We start from the raw sequence: 16,577 nt of genomic DNA, 5'->3' as shown, positions 1-16,577 counted from the left end.
TCTTGTTGCCAAAGAAGACCGAAACCAAAAAAGCCTAAATTTGTTTCAATTATTGAAACATTGTACATAGAAACGGCCCTTTTCAGGGCCACCAAAATATTTTTCATAAAGAATTTTTATAAAATCCATTTGTCAATTGGAATCAGAATAATGAAATTTCTATTTATATATAATAAAGATCATTTTTAGGGACTGTAAGACTAACCAACATTGATCAAAATCATAATTTAGGTTGAATAGAATACACACAATAGATGGAACATTAGCCAACTTGTTATTTTTTTTAAGTCTGTTTCGTTTTTATTTTCATCAATTTTTGCTTTCCACTACCTACTGAAGAATGGCAAAAATTAAACACATACAAACGTACATTTTTACAATAGTTACACACATTATGGGGTAGGGAACGACGTGTATTAACAGTAGTTGAACAATACATTTTTTCGGAAAATTCCACAGTCTATGCACCCTTATTCAATATTAATTTGGAATTTTCCATTGCATTCTGCCATAGTTACGTGTATGCACCACGTATATTCTAGAAAGATCGAATTTAGATGGTATAATGTACTTTTTAATTGTCAATGTTTGTTCAAAGCCGCTTTGAAATACAGAAGCGTCGTTGTGAAGCATTTTTTTATGTTTTATATGAGCGACAAACTGTTTGCGGACGTGTACCGCATTCCGCTTGATACCAATGGTGTAACGGCGTTTGGTGTTGTTCTGCGCAAATGGAACGTTCGAGAAGCATTACCAGCAGCAACGACAACAACAAAATCATAAAATTTTAACGACATGAAAATGGATCAATCGAAAAAAAGTCATGCGATGATGTTAACCAATCCTTATTGTATAATTGTAAACGAAATTGACCATTGCCAAATTTATATTGATATTTAAAATGTTCAATGGCAAAAATGTGAGAAAAAAATGGTCTGTTTTTGTGAACGGTCTACGTGAACGTCAACATGAACCAGCTGATACACGTGGAAACAAAAACAACACTTGCGCTTGGCTTTCAACTTATGTTTTATACCAGTTAAGAGATTGTCCGACGCTATTCATTTTATCCATCGAAACAATCAGCAGGAAGGCAAATGAAGTGTTTAGAAGCAATTGTAAAGTGACCACTTTTTTCATAAATCAATTTTACCGTGAATTTACGGTACAATTAGTATTGCTCAAAAGTACGTAATAAAATGAAGTGATTCGTTGACAGTTTATGATTGAATTTTATTCAAAGGGAATTCATTTCGACGAGTCGCATCGGGTAAGTTGGCGACCGTCGCAAGAATCAGCGCAATCGCATGTATCGTACACACAAAAATAAAACGTAATAAGAAAACGACGAACCAGTTATTGCATATTTGGGTGTAGATTTCTATCAAATGAAATTGTTAAGTAGAACAGCTACGATACGGTGTGTCGATTCGACGTTTAAAAAAGTTATTTTCTCTCAAGCGTACGCACTTTAAGTAATAAATTCAACAGAGATGGCTATAGCATGTTAGAAACAAACATACACACATAAGCAACCGACCGCATGCGGATCACATCGCCGTTCGCAACGGAGCGTGCGTTTTGTACAAGCGAACAAAATGTATCAAATCCAACCAAAATATTATTATTCAACGGCCGACCATACGGAGTGTTGTTTGTAAATACGAAACGCGGATAAAACTTGTGTGTGACTTGTTTAACATAGCATAATACCAGCTGAAGTCTCATCGAGCAGTGAACAGAAAATATATATATACATTGTACGACGACGACAGCGAGAGAATCACATTTTTATTCCTCTTCATCATCCAACACACATTTTATATAGGCGGAACCAGAAAATACACACGGGCGACAAAAAGAAAATACGCAATAGCCGAAAAAAATTTCAACGTTTTTTTTGCGGTATCGCAAAATACACTTTTTGCCAAAATAAATCTATACGGTGTTACTATTTGATTATCATTCTTCGCATAAAGAAGCATTTTCACGTTAACATTTTGTGTTTGAATCGCTTGAGACGAGATTCATTTTTATTCTCACAATAAAAAGTGAATCTCGTAAAAAAAAATTCTAACCCCACAAAAAACACGCGTTTAAAATTACAAAAACTTCAATCAAACTAAACCATATAAATATAACATATAAAACCGGTATAAACGACAAATAATAAATAATTTTAAATAATTCAGTCGCAATACGCACTTGTGAAAAAAGTTTTCGACGCACATTTACTTGCGAGAAGCAAACGCAAACGTTAGTTTGTTTGTCTTTCTTCCGTGCTGTGACTAGCCGAATACTGAACGACAGAAAAAAAACACGCGCTCCGTGCTTACACATAGTCATTTGATAAATTGAATTCAATAATTTAAAAAAAAGAATAAGCTTGTTAACCAAAGCTGATTAATTGAGAACAATTTAAGCGAAACATTTAAACATAACCAAAATAGAATTTTGTGCGAGTGTCAAAAGTTGTGAGCTGACAATTGTTTCGTATTTCGGTGGAAACAAAAAATAAACGGGAAAAAAAGTAAAAATGGAAATTGAAAACGTGCCAATCGACGCGGTCGTATTGAGTAGCAGTCCAAAGAGTGAGAATGGAGTTGTTGCCAATGGAACGGCAAACGGTGAAAATGGAACGGCTGCCATGAAAAAGCCATCACCACCATCCGAAGGAAAGAAGCGTTCGAAGAAAATTGCACGGCAAAATAGTCGTGAGGGACAACAACCAAATCATCATTTGAATGGTTCGTTGAATGGTTTTATTGCACCGCAACGCAGATGGAAAAATTCAAGACGATCGCGTAATGGACACGGTCGTGGTTTGCCAAAGAAAAATGGTGGCGGCGGTAAAGGTATCTGGGGTTTGCCCGGTTCGGAAATTCTTGAAGAGCCATTGGAAATTGATCGTAATGATCCAAATTATGATCCAACGGAAGTCAATGATGGCAACATTGAACTTAAAGAAGTGGTCGCCGAAACGACACCAGAAGAATTCTTCAAAATGATTGAACCAATAATTTTGGAGTATTTTGAGCACGGTGATACAAACGAAGTGTCCATAAGCCTCGATGAAATTATTATCGGCTCATTACGACCATTAGTCACCACTTACTCAGTACAAATTGCACTGGATCACAAAGATTCACAACGAGAAATGGTCTCGGTGCTCATTTCTGATCTCTATGCACGGGTTGTAACTTCACGCGATATCGCAAAGGGTAAGTGGTCTTTTGTAAATCATTTTATTTTTTTCCCATTTTTGATTTTTATCTTAATCACATATTTCAAAGAAAAAGAAAACTATTGTATCTGGCGCGATGAATCAATCGCGGTGTTAAGATTGTTTTAGTCGGATGAAATTGAATTTTCCCTTTCTACAATCAACGGATGGAAGTAGTGTATGACGCGATGTGATGCGTTGATTTAATTCTATACAATCAACGTCTGATATACATTATATTTCATATCAAACAAACATATCACACACACACACGCGTGCACACGGCCATTTACTGTGCAATTTTGCATTTCGTCTGAATTAATATAGGCAATACTTCAATGCCAGCCATAATTGTAAATATGTGCTAATATGTTGCACATAACGATACATTTTTTCTGTTTCGTTCGTTGGGTCTCTTATCGAGTGGTTAAGCGCATAAAACGGCAGCAGTTCGTCTGAATAAAATATATAAAAAAACAGTCATTTTTGCATAAAGAGGCGACCGAATACAAACAGAATAACTGAATAAGCAGAAAAACGTCTTTTTTTATTCATGCCAAATGTGTGCTTCTCTTTAGGTCTTCGCTTCGCTTGCAGACAAAATATGCATTTACATAGGCCGTAAATTAATATAATATGTACGTACATGAAGATATGCGGCTATACTCTCAGCACCAATGATTGCAATGCAAAAGAGTGAAGAAGATGCGTTTATATGTTTGAAAACATAGCCAAACAAGTCGCGCAACCATGGCGCAGTATATATGTGCATATATACAAATTTATTTTTGTAACACTATCTGAAATCAGACACACAGCCTGCAAGCAATTGCATGTCAATTCGTCCATACTTTTCTGTTTCTCTCTTCATTTTCGTGTTGTGTCGTTTTTCTCTCCACTTTCTTGTCGCAATAGCCGTGTTTTTTTTGCTTCTTCTTCTTTTTCTTTACAATCGTACGATGATATTTTTGCTGCTTTGACTGTTCAGAGTTGGTTTCTTTGATAGTTGTTGGTTTTTTTTTTCTTCTTCTTTTTCGCTCCGTTGTTTTTGAATGCTTTCCTCTGTTACATGTCGGTAAATGCGCGTTATGAGCCGTTTATCTCTCACTCTCTTCACAGCCATTTCTCATGGAAATTGGTATTATGCTCGGTTGTGCATATGGTTGCGTGCGCCTGTATTTGTGCAAACAGCAGGCACAGTATTTTTTGAAGGTCAACTCTTACACACGCATACATCCAACAAATCCATCCACATTTACACAAACCAATTCACACAGACTCGTGCACACATTGAGAACTAGGCGCACACACCTCACTTCACTCTTCAGCTGAAGAGTCACTTTCCGTGTGTATACATTTTATAAATTCGTACAAAAATGGCTGTTCTTGTTCGTTATCGTCATGTTTTATTCTCTGCTCGTCGTTATTCTTCAATTTATGTTTTTGCTGATGTTATTTTAACGAACCATGCCATTTTCGATGAATGTTGCGGAAAAAAAAACACCCAAACAAAACAACAATGTACAACACAAGTAACCGTCAGAAATAATCACATTTGATGGACAGTTGGAGAGATTGTGTTGGAGCGAGAAAAAGAGTTGAGTGAATTTCGATTGCTAGAATTTTTTTCGGTAGTTTGAATTCAAACAACGCGATTTTCACTGTTCGGCTTAACCGTCACCAACACCAACATCATATGTTCGGACAATGTTTTTTTTACGCAAATGTAGCGTTCAGAGACACACTCGTGTACACGAACGACGGAAGCAACATCGAACAAATTCCCGAATTTTATATCCATATAAGTATACGCTCTGCACGATTTCAAATATGTATACGACCCTATATCGGTGTGGTTGTAAAAATTTCTATTTCAATTTCATTCTGGTACCGTATACTTTCGATGTTACCATCACACATGTATAGATATAAATATAAATTGGTCTGGCATTTTTAGGGACGCGACTGAAATCACTCTTCACTACATTTTTTCCTCTTTCTCTCATCAAAATCGGTCGGCTTTGAATTGTGTTTCGATTCTCTTTTGTTTTATTGTTGTTGTTGTTGTTTGGGTGTTGGATCGAGAATTCGATGTAAAACGATTATTTTGGTGGAGCGTGCGCGCATTTTTGAATGCTTTGCATTCAATTTATTAGAAACTGCGTAAATTCTGTCTCGGCCTATTCCAACAAAAATCACATTGAGCGTTGGATTCAAAGCTATGAAGTCATACCGCTGAATGGAATTCGGCATCGCCATTTACTAAACTAATGACTATTTTTTTGACAGAAATCGTTCCTCTCACATCACCCCTAACTCCTCCGAATTCTTTTATAGTTTTTGGTGTTGACACTGAAACGTGGAAATTTCCATTACATCTGCAATATGTTAGCAGCGATTCCAACTGTTTTTGGCTTTCAATTAGGGACCACACATTCACCAAACACATGGAACGCATTTAGTTTGAACAAATATAGGATTTATATTTGCCTTGTTGTTATTATTCATGCGTATCTTTCGTGGCAATGGATTTTCGTATTAATAATGTCATAAATGTGTGACAAAATTTAATGACAAATTAAAAGAGTCTTATCGTTAACGCTTTTTCTTTCTGCTTTTTTTCTTGGGTTGTAATGCGTTTTGTTGATAACGTGCCTGCAGGCAGCCACACGAAAAAGAAAGCCTACTGAAATTCAAAATTAAGCGATTATACGCTCACTCAGAATCAGCATAAACATTTTGCTGTAAATGAAGCAATTTTACACGTATCGCGTCTATTTTTAATATTTCACATCGTGTGTAAACAACAGATTTTCGTTTATTGTTGAGAACCTTATATATATAAATATTGTTTTGCTGACGTTGTTGATACAGTCGCTCCTCTTGTTTAGCGTGATGTGTTTGGTGCGCAAAAAAATGGGAGAGCAAAAAAAATATATAATCGCTTATTTGTTTGTCGTAGTTTGTATTGAGATTTCGATTTCAATTTTTATTACATTGATGAGGTATTTCAATAAGTAAGCGTACACACAGCGAAAAAAAGAACATAAAAAAGCGAAAAATCAATTTTACGAGCTATTTTTATTTAGTGGCGATATCGTACGATGGAAATTAAATTGATAACAATTCCAAACACGTTCGGAATAAAGTTTGTAAACACTTTGCACTCAGGTGTGTTCTGATAAAGCACTCAATAATGCAATAAACTGCATTAATCTCAAATCTCTGCATGTTCAGTATAGAAAAAATACAGAGATAGACTAGAAATAGATTAATAGTCCTTTCATACAAACTTCTTTGTCAATTGTCTTCGATGAAAATATACTTCGCTGGAATGGTGGGTAGATTATCCTATCGATGACTATAGGAAAAGCAAATCGCTTACTATTTAAAGAAATATTTTGAAATAAATATTGAAAGTCAGTTCAATTAATGGTATTCAATCACACAATAGACAATTTATTGAGAATAACATTTCCAGAATGAATTGAAAAAGAAATTGTATGTTTTTATGCATTTATTATTCTGCCATTATCCATTCTCCCTTTGTTGGGCACCACACGTATTCGTGCAAAACAGCAAAAACAAACTAACGACATAATGCTCCATCTTTTTAATTTATTCCGTCTAATGAGTGTCTGTTCTCGCGAAACCGCGCGTTGATTGAACGAAACGTTTCGGCATTTCACATGATGTGTACTGGTGTTTACTCTTTACGTAGAAAGAGCAGGAGAAAAACGTGATTAGATTATATAACACGTAAATATTTCCATTTGTGCTGTAATATTTGTTTTGAATGTTCCGTGCGGCGACCGTGTACTGATGCGCATTTTCAGTAATGATTCATGTTGTTGATTGTTTTTCATTTTCTATCTCTGTCTGTCGTGCGCGCGACCGCAATTCGTTCAAGTAAATTGTATTGTCCAGTCATCGATGTGTATAAATTCACGTTTGATTTCAATGTTTCAAGCACGAAAATCTAAATGCCAAGCAACTACATGTCCAGCTCAATGAATTCGATCGCTAATTCTTATGGTTTCATTTCAATGGCTCATAACATTGCCGGTATTCTCGATAAATTAACGAATAAATAAATTTATGAGTAAAAATGAAAAGTCTTCAACTATGAAATTAATGTTTATTGTTTTCCTCTTTTTATCTTTCACTTTTTTTCCGTACAGGTTACGACATGCTTCTAGCGAATTTGCCCGATTTAATATTGGACACACCGGAAGCTCCAACTTTGCTTGGCAATTTCATTGCACGATCGGTGGCCGATGATTGTATCCCACCGAAATACGTTACCAATCCCGATAACGCTGATCAATTGAATGAATATGCATTGGCAGCTATAAAACGTGCCGAAGCATTGTTATCGTTGAAACAAGGATGGGCACATTTGGACAATATTTGGGGTAAAGCTGGCCCATTGCGACCAGTCAAAAACATCACAAAACAAATGACATTATTATTGAAGGAATACATTTCATCGCGTGACTTTGACGAGGCAGCTCGTTGTTTGCGTGCACTTGAAGTGCCACATTATCATCATGAATTGGTGTACGAAGCCGTTCTCATGGCAATGGAATCGGTGAATCAACAAACCGGAGAGGCAATGTGTACATTGCTCAAAGCAATGGATGAAGCATGCCTCATTTTACCGGCTCAAATGGAACAAGTAAGAACCATTATTATGGTTTTTAATGCTATTTAATTTTGTTTTTGGATGAAAATTAGCATGACATTTTTGAATAATTTCTTTTTATCTTTGTCTATATCTTTTTTTTATTGTAGGGTTTTCAACGTGTGTATGAGGATATGCCGGACATTGTGTTGGACGTACCTCTCGCGTACATTATGCTGGATAAATTCGTGACCGAAAAATGCGGTATAGAGGGCTTTTTATCTGAAAAGATCATAAAGGGCATGCCGTCCAGGTTTGTATCCATTTTTCAATTGCCTTTTTTATTGATTTTTAACACTTTTTGTTATAGCTTTTCGTCATACGAAAAAATTATAGTCTTGTTATATGAACGAATGCCAAAACGATAAACCAATTACCGCTATTGATAAAATGAATAGAACGCCATTTGTCGGTTTTATTTCGCCATTCAAAACGAAAAAAAAAACAACTGAAAAATTAAAAACGTTTTCCAACTCTCTGACATTTCATATTTTTCACCTTTTCTACTATATACACCATAGATATTTATTTATATTATGAATTTATCGGTTCAAGAGAAACCATGAAATGAAGAAGAAGAAGGCAAACCGACAGCCATTTATCGTACTTCTTTCTTTTCTGTTGTTGTTTCACTCGTTCACTCGCTCTCTCTTCTCATGTAACGCCGCTATACAATGCACAATGCAAGTTCGATGCAATTATAGCGAACAATTTGAAGTCATTTCTCGGTGTAACGGACACGACTAACGCGCAACAACAACAACTACAAAGAACACTTATCGATTTATATATTTCAATGTGAACTAGTTGTTTATTTCTCAATTCAGCCATGTGCTTATCGCACACGATATTCGGTCGACATTTTCAGAGTTTGCTCACAAACGAATGAAAATCAACAAAATAATGCGGCACAAATTGAGCGAGTTTTCGAATTGCATGCATTCACATCGATGCAACTATCCTTGTATTCTGTGTGAATGTGTGTACGATTGGGTGTATTTGTTAAAATTCAGTTTAACATTAAATCGTCAATAAAATGAAACGACCCGAACTGATCTTTTTCATTTATACGATTTTTTTCTTCTTTCTATTATGGTGGATTGTGATAATAATTTTCAGTCCAAATACGGATGAAATATTGAATGGAAAACATCGTTGATAGTTTGTTCATTATTCGTTGTTGTGCGACTTTCGAAACCGAAAAAAATGGGCACATAAATAATGCCAGAGATAGAGAGAAATGCTGACTCGAGAGAATCAAATTACGGAGAAATTGTGGGCACAAAAGAATATAAATAAACCACCAAGAAAGCTCGATGCATTTTCAAACGGTGTGCTCTCTCGCTCTTTTTCTCTTGAATTGGTCGGTATGGATATGAATTCAAGCCAAATGCCGTATGATAATCATCCATGTACAAATTGCAAATTGCAATGCACATGGAATATCTACTTTTCCCATTTGCGATCAAATTTAATTGCCGGGCTATAAATTTTGCGTGAAGATTTAGTATACCGTGGTACACGAGCAAGAGATATAAAAAGCCATGACGACTGCCGAACAAATATTCGACTGTATCGTGTAATCAACGGTATTTTCGAGCAGAAGGTGAGCGCCGAACACGCCGACGACTGGAAAAAAGAAAAAAAATAACAACCATACATAGCATCATGTTAGGCAATTTACTTTTACCATGTGTGTGTGTGTGTGTGTTGGTACACAGTGCATTTTAATTTGCACATGTACTCCACTTAATTTAATATGCAATCGCTTGCATTTGTCGATGTCAGCCATCGATCGGTAGTTACAAATGTGAACGGCGCGACGCGAAAAGAGCAACAAAAATCAAAATATTAGATTCACTGTATATGCATCGCAATCTGGGGATTTTTTTTCATCTCGTTTTCCTTAAACAATAGAGCAGGAGAAAATACAAAATGAGATTGGCATCATTACTCCATTTATGGTCAAATCATTAAATTCAAATATCGAACGATTTCCGAACTTTAGATGTCGAAAGATCGAGTGAATCTGGCGGGGCGAACGAAAATGCAATTGAATTTTCGTCGTCTATCATTTGCGATCAAATAAATGAGACGGCAACTTTCAAAATATCTGAAACGTAACACATAAAACAAATTAGAAAAAAACGACAACAGTGCGCACGACTGTACACTTCACATCCATTTTTGATTGAAATTCAAAAAGTGCATCTCATTCCAAATCGTAAATGGTATTGAGTCACACACACTCAAAAAAAGACAACAACGATGATGGTAACAATACAAACCTTTTGAAAATGAACATTTAATCACAGATTGAGCAAGCCCGGTGTTGTTTCTTTTTTCATCGCAAGCACAGCGATTTGCGCATTTTGTTTTGCGTGCTTTTTAATTGAATGGCTAGCAATATAATAGATGTGTCTCTGGCAAGTGAAAGTAAAAATGTGCTGTGTGTGAGTTGGGGTTGTCCACACGATTTGTAATGCATATCGAGACGCTATCTTTTAACGAGCTTAAAATTTGTTACATTGTTCACATCGGAATGGCATTATGTGAGAACAAACGATGAATTTAAAATAAAAAAAAGAAAATAAAACCGAGCCACACCACCACCGACAACAAAAAATCATCAATTCATTTTTATGTAATTTGCTGTTGTGTGTCGTTGAGCTACTGCAACTACTCTCCGCTTTTAAGGTTATTCGGTTATTGAACTCACGACTTTGCTAGCAAATGATATACATTACCTTTCTCCCTCTCTATATCGCTCGTTCGCTCGCTCGATTGCTTGTTTGCTCCGCTTTTTTTCTATCAAAACAAGCTCATTTACTTGCATCCAACGCCAATCTAACGATTTCAATGTACATTGAAACGCTTTTCATTCGCTATTTCTATTTTATAAAATACATCCAAATGCAACTTGAAATAGTGCAACGACTCGACCGAGTAAATAAGTGACTACGACAATGTAGCTATAATCTATTAATTATATTTCAACGCAATAGAGTGAGATTCTTGTTTAAGTTGTTGTATCGCGCATTTTTTGTAAAATATATTTTCTGTTGTCATAGATCATGTCTTTTATAGTAAATAAAAACCTACATACATTAGTCGACACAAGGTATTGAACGAGCGTTACTTCTTCCATTCATTGTGGTGTCAGAAGAGTTGCTATGAATAAAAAAAAAGATACTGACCCGTACCATGTTCAGACGCTTATTTTGATTGAGAATACAATGGATTTTGCGCGGATAAAATGGGTTTATTTTGATTTAACACCCTGTGCACGGAATTGCCTACGTGCAAAATTACATCTCTAAGCACTTTGTTTGTAAGCTGAAATAAAATTAATGTGTGTACAACGCCAAACGATACGTGCAAAATCAAATGGACTAACGATAGTCGTCGATGGTGTTGTTGCATGCATACGCAGTTTTCTACGATATTCACACTATATAAAATGCATGGGCATTAAAGACTGTGTGTGAAGGCACGCGCATATCAAAGCAAAACATTTTTTTTTTTCACTACATATATACATATTGAATTCGAAGCCAAACATTCTAATGCACAACATGAAAATGTGTATCGCAATTTGAAACCTTCGAAATCGAATCACAATCAAACAATTGAGCTATATTCGTGTGGCTTGGAAAATTGTTTGGCTCTCTTCTTCTTCTATTTGTTTGTGTATTTAATTGATATTTTGACTAGCTTTTTTACATGATTGTAACCACTGCTGTTGTTGTGTTTTTTTTTTTCTGTTGTTCAATGAATAAAAAAATGCAAAACAGTCGCTTATTCACTTTGGACGATTTGTGTGATCGCGCCTCGAGTGGGCTTGTATGCATTTTCCCATATCATAGATTTTTGTTTTGTCTTCTTCTTTGCTTCAATTCAATGAAAACAGCTCGCGAATGGTCATTTACCTCAAAATGCACACCAAATACTACGAGCAAAAAAAATTATGGCTGCAGTTTTGCATTCGGGTCGCAAAACGAATCACAGCTTGATGTTGTAGTGTGTGTACTCTTCATTTTCACTTCGTCTCTTACCATATTTGCAAATCAATTCGATTACGTATCACAGAAAAACATGTGGCGCTTTGTATTTTTAGTGCAATATCATCATCATTGTCCCATGGTGCTGTCTCATTTTCACATGCGCATCAAAGCTTTTTCCCACTCACACTCACAACGCTCTTTTCATTCATATACGAACGCGAACAAAATTATTATGTAACAGTGTCAATGCACTGTGTTCGTTTATCACTTCCAATCCATTTTCATAGTGTCTAGATATTTTTTTGCTCGGTGTTGTTGCTTTTCGTTTTTTTATTTGCTTTACACAAAATTTATTTACTACTTTGAGCGCTTTGGCATCTCATTCAAAGTAAAGAATCAAAGAGAAGAAAAAAATAACTAAATAGAAACTACAACGATCAAATCACTCGATAAAATTGCTAGTTGTGTGAAATTTTTATTGCAGTTGTTGCTGCTTCTAAAATGAGAACTACGATTTCGAAGTGATTTTACTTGAGTGTGTGAAGCGCACATAGAGAGATAGACTAGGCGAGAGAAGGAGAATCAAATCTACAAATCGATTGTATCATATGATTCTTTTTATGGCGCTTGCTCATACGCAAGCCATACATTTTCGCAATACACACACACAACCTATATTTTGTTTTTCGGCCAAATCCAATTTGATTTTTCGCTTACAAAAAAATGTACTTCAAATTTTATAACAAAATTGCACTGGAGTGCGGAAGCGAATGAAGATAAGTCGAAAGATAACGAAAAAAATAAATCATATCATTATATTGTTGAGAGAGACACTAGTAAATCGCGCATAACAAGATACCAAAAATCATTTCGAGCGCATAAACATTGTTTGCAATTCGGTTTTCTCTCTCTTTTTTCTATATTGTGGCTGTTGTTTTTTTTTTTAATTCAGAAAAATGAATGCGTGTCACGAGGTTGATGACCGCTCTACTGCCGCACAAGAGAGTAGCAGCAGCAAACAACATCGGCGACGTCAAATGAGCGCAACGATCGTTCACACACAAACGCCAATTTTTCGTGATGAAATAACAAACACATTCATTTGCACAAACAGCAACAACAAAATCGAAAGAAAAAAAGGAAAAAGAAGAAGCAGAGAGAAAAAACGGCTGCGATTTTTTTTTTCATTGAAATCAAGCATAAACTAGATGTTTTTCATTCCTCTATTTCATTTCTCGGGTGCAAGCATATCGTTGTGGTCGACATCGTTGCCTTCATAAATTTGAGACGAACGATGACATTATGTAAAAGTAATTGGTGTAACACCCTTTCCCATCGTATTTGAATTACACGCACAATTCATAGAGAGGAAGAGAAAATTTATAAAACAATCACATCGCCAAAAATCGAAATTTCGAAAAAGACAAACAAAAAAATGAATTTCGGTGGTATGCCAGCACAATATGCCTTAATATTGCCCAAAAGGTGTGGAGTTTTTGTGCATGCTCGCCGATCACACGTCTAATGTGTGCAAATTGCTTTTGAACGCGTTTATTAAATGTGTGTTCGCTTGAGTTCACTGGCACTTGGCTTTTATGCAATTTGATTGAACATGTCAAAACGTTGTGCGGAGAGAAAAAAAAAGCTACATAAAAAACATGAAGAAAAAAAGCACTCACTATATAGGTGTGGGCACCGATGCCAATTCTATATGGTAACCACAAGAGTCATTTGCATAGCCCATTACAAACTAGGTTGACTCTTGCAGATAAATTGTTATATACGGAGCATGAACTTAACGTTGTGTTGTTAAAGCTAACTCGTTTTCGAGGCTGGCGAGAGTGCATTGACTTCAAAATATTCGTTGTTGCATAAGTGGCCATAAAGTGCGCTTGCAATTTTCTTTTTTTCGATTGTACGAGTACGTACACATGTGTGCCCAGATTGTATGTGTGTGTTTGAATTTGTAAAGCTTTTTGGTGCTGGCGGCACTTACGCATTTTATGACAATGAACAGCTACCTCGTATATATAGACACACAAATACAATGTATTATTATCTGATGATGGCACGTCAGATAAACAAAAATTCAATTAAACTGATATTTATGTGGTGATGATTTCATAAACGAATGCACATCAAATCAATTTGTGATTGTTATTTTCAGATATATACAATATGGCGCGGAACAAATGTTTCGCTTTTTTTTAAATAAATATTTCATTTGGAAATGTCACAACATTGTTTAAATATGCTGTGAACTGAGCCGAGTTTTCCAGTTGTTTTTATTCAAATGTCAGCACGATCAGCTTTTTTTGTGTTCATTCGTTTTAGCCAATTTTCGTGACTTTTGACAAGTTGTGAGAAAATTGGTTTGTTTTTCGTTCGGCAAACTTTCATATAGATATATTGCGAGTGAATATGAGTTTTAATTTTAGAACGAATTTTTCATGCGAATTTCTTATGTATTTTTTTTCTATTTTTTTGTTTTCATTTTTACAGAGGACGCAAGCGTTTCGTATCTGAAGGCGATGGCGGTCATATCAAACCCGAAACGTTGAACTATCGTGATTGAATTCATTTGAACTCGTAACCAATATACCTCAAATCACTGCAAAACTAAATGATGAAGATGCAAACAGCAACCAACACATACACAATATTTAACAAAATTATACACAATTTGAAACGAACGAGTCGCAGAGATAAATTGCAATTGATTAGATTATTTTCAAAAGGAAACAGAGAGTAATGAAACGAAACAACAACAACTTCATCAAAAAAATAATAATATTGAACAATTTAATTTGATTTTTTCCGCTTGGATTTTCCTCATTTTCGATGAACAATCTTTGTGAACATACACACAAACAACATTTTAGAAAGAGAAAAATGTACAACAATTCAATGGTCATTCAAAAGCTAGAACTTTTGATCATCTTCTGAACAAATATTGGCAAATATTGAAAGAGAAAAACAAAACGTTTACAATGATAGTAAAACAAAACGTTCATGTCATTGAAAATTTAATCGAAGAATTTTTATCTTCTCTTTTTCTATATTAGATTACGTTTTTCTTTGAAAGATGAAAACAAAATGAAAACTTTATATAATCAAGTTATTGATTGATAAAAATCTATATAAGATGACAAAAATATGAATAAAAATGATGAATAAAGAGAACATTCAAAAAAAAAAAAAAATCACACACGCAATTCGTTGAATATAAATATGCAACAGATATTGGCTATAAATTTCGAATACAAAAGGTTGCATGGCCTGAAGGCATTTTCGAAAGTAATTCAAACATGCTATAGTGCGAATTTTATTTCAAATTTAGCTGCACTTCGTTTTAGTATTATTTGAATAAAACAAGAATTATTATGAACAGTTCGTGCGCAATTTTTATGTGACACGAATCCGAGATCGCATGCGATATGGAAACATTTCAAATTAAACTCAATTTGAAATTTCAAGCTATTTTTTTAGGACAAAAATTCATTTGGTTTTTTAGACCATGCATATTTAGCAAAAGAAAAATGCATTAAGATGCAAAACAAACATAATCCACATTTTCAATGCGCTTCATATTGAATTGGTTCTGTTTAGTTGTATATCTAATTTTGAATCGATTATCATTTCTTTTTCATGTAATTCGCTCAAGTTATTAAAAAAAACTTGCACATTCTAGTTATATCCTTGTTAAATCTATCTGCTATCTTCCCGCCCAGTTTTTCTCATTTAATTTTTGTTTCCGATAAACTTTCATTTCATACTTACAATCATTTACGATATTTTGGAGAAAAGATTTAATGGTATTCATAAAAGAACAGTTTTATCATGTTAAATAAAATGATACAAGTAAATAAAAAAGTAACATAATGAGCAATTGTCACGGTCTTTTATTTCTGAGCATTTTAGATTTACAGCGATGAATATTACTATTTATGATAACACTTTTTTGGGTTTTCAACAAGGGGAAGGCACAAGTGTGAACAATTGGAATATTTCGATATTTTTCAATTCCAAAAATTTCATATTTAATTCACTTAATTCTTGAGTTTCAAAGATCTATTCCCGATGGTCTGTGTAAGTCCGAAATTTTGAAAAATCATGATGTAGGGCACCTACAGTAGGGGTAATTATTGTTGTAGTTTCTTATTGCTGAGGGGAAAAAGGGATAAAGTAAGTATATATGTGTCATAGAGAGTGTAAATAACTCTCTCTCTCTTCCTCTCTCTTATAGAATGTATCATAAATTTGGCCTGAAGATTGGATTCTTGAAGTCTAATGACAGAAAAATGAAAATTCATTCTCTGCTACATATTTCTTTTAAAATGTGCAATATTATCACAAAAAGTTGCAATTTTACTATACGCTAGTGAATGAGACACTTCGTCCATTTTAAGTGTTCCGTATTAGGTGGGTGTAATTTCAATTTTTTGAAAACGGGATAAATTAAGAAACTGCTTGTGCCAGGGGGAGAGTGCAGGCCATGCTCAAGGATCACTTGAAAAATTGAGCTATAAACATCGAATTTTTCGAAAACTTTGAAATATTTTTTTAAATTTACAAATTAAATCCAATATTGTATTTACATCATTCCGTTTTTAATTAAACAAGTTTTTAAACGGCAACTGAGAGTATTTTTTCAATTTATTTTCCA

The 16,577-nt window shown here is 34.7% G+C and overlaps 1 protein-coding gene across 1 annotated transcript; it reads left to right on the top strand.

Moving 5' to 3' along the window:
- Positions 1–1,608: 1,608 nt before the first annotated feature.
- On the top strand, positions 1,609–15,115 carry LOC116341873 (programmed cell death protein 4). The gene is made up of 4 exons (XM_031769199.1): positions 1,609–3,221; positions 7,405–7,901; positions 8,018–8,160; positions 14,414–15,115. The coding sequence occupies exons 1-4, from the start codon at positions 2,537–2,539 to the stop codon at positions 14,484–14,486; spliced, it is 1,398 nt and encodes a 465-aa protein (XP_031625059.1). The 5' UTR covers positions 1,609–2,536; the 3' UTR covers positions 14,487–15,115.
- Positions 15,116–16,577: the final 1,462 nt, after the last annotated feature.

Source organism: Contarinia nasturtii, unplaced genomic scaffold (assembly GCF_009176525.2).
Source record: "Contarinia nasturtii isolate CC-2019 unplaced genomic scaffold, AAFC_CNas_1.1 Cnas_scaffold_810, whole genome shotgun sequence".
Taxonomy (NCBI): Eukaryota; Metazoa; Arthropoda; class Insecta; order Diptera; family Cecidomyiidae; genus Contarinia; species Contarinia nasturtii.
Note: the sequence above shows the minus strand (reverse complement) of the source record. Positions and strands in the feature narration are given on the sequence as shown.

What these genes read in the sequence shown, in the direction of transcription:
- LOC116341873 (XM_031769199.1), top strand. Translation starts at nt 2,537, where the DNA reads ATGGAAATTGAAAACGTGCCAATCGACGCGGTCGTATTGAGTAGCAGT. An exon ending in TTCACGCGATATCGCAAAGG is followed by an intron (nt 3,222 to 7,404) that starts GTAAGTGGTCTT and finishes TTTTCCGTACAG; the next exon opens with GTTACGACATGCTTCTAGCG. An exon ending in TACCGGCTCAAATGGAACAA is followed by an intron (nt 7,902 to 8,017) that starts GTAAGAACCATT and finishes TTTTTATTGTAG; the next exon opens with GGTTTTCAACGTGTGTATGA.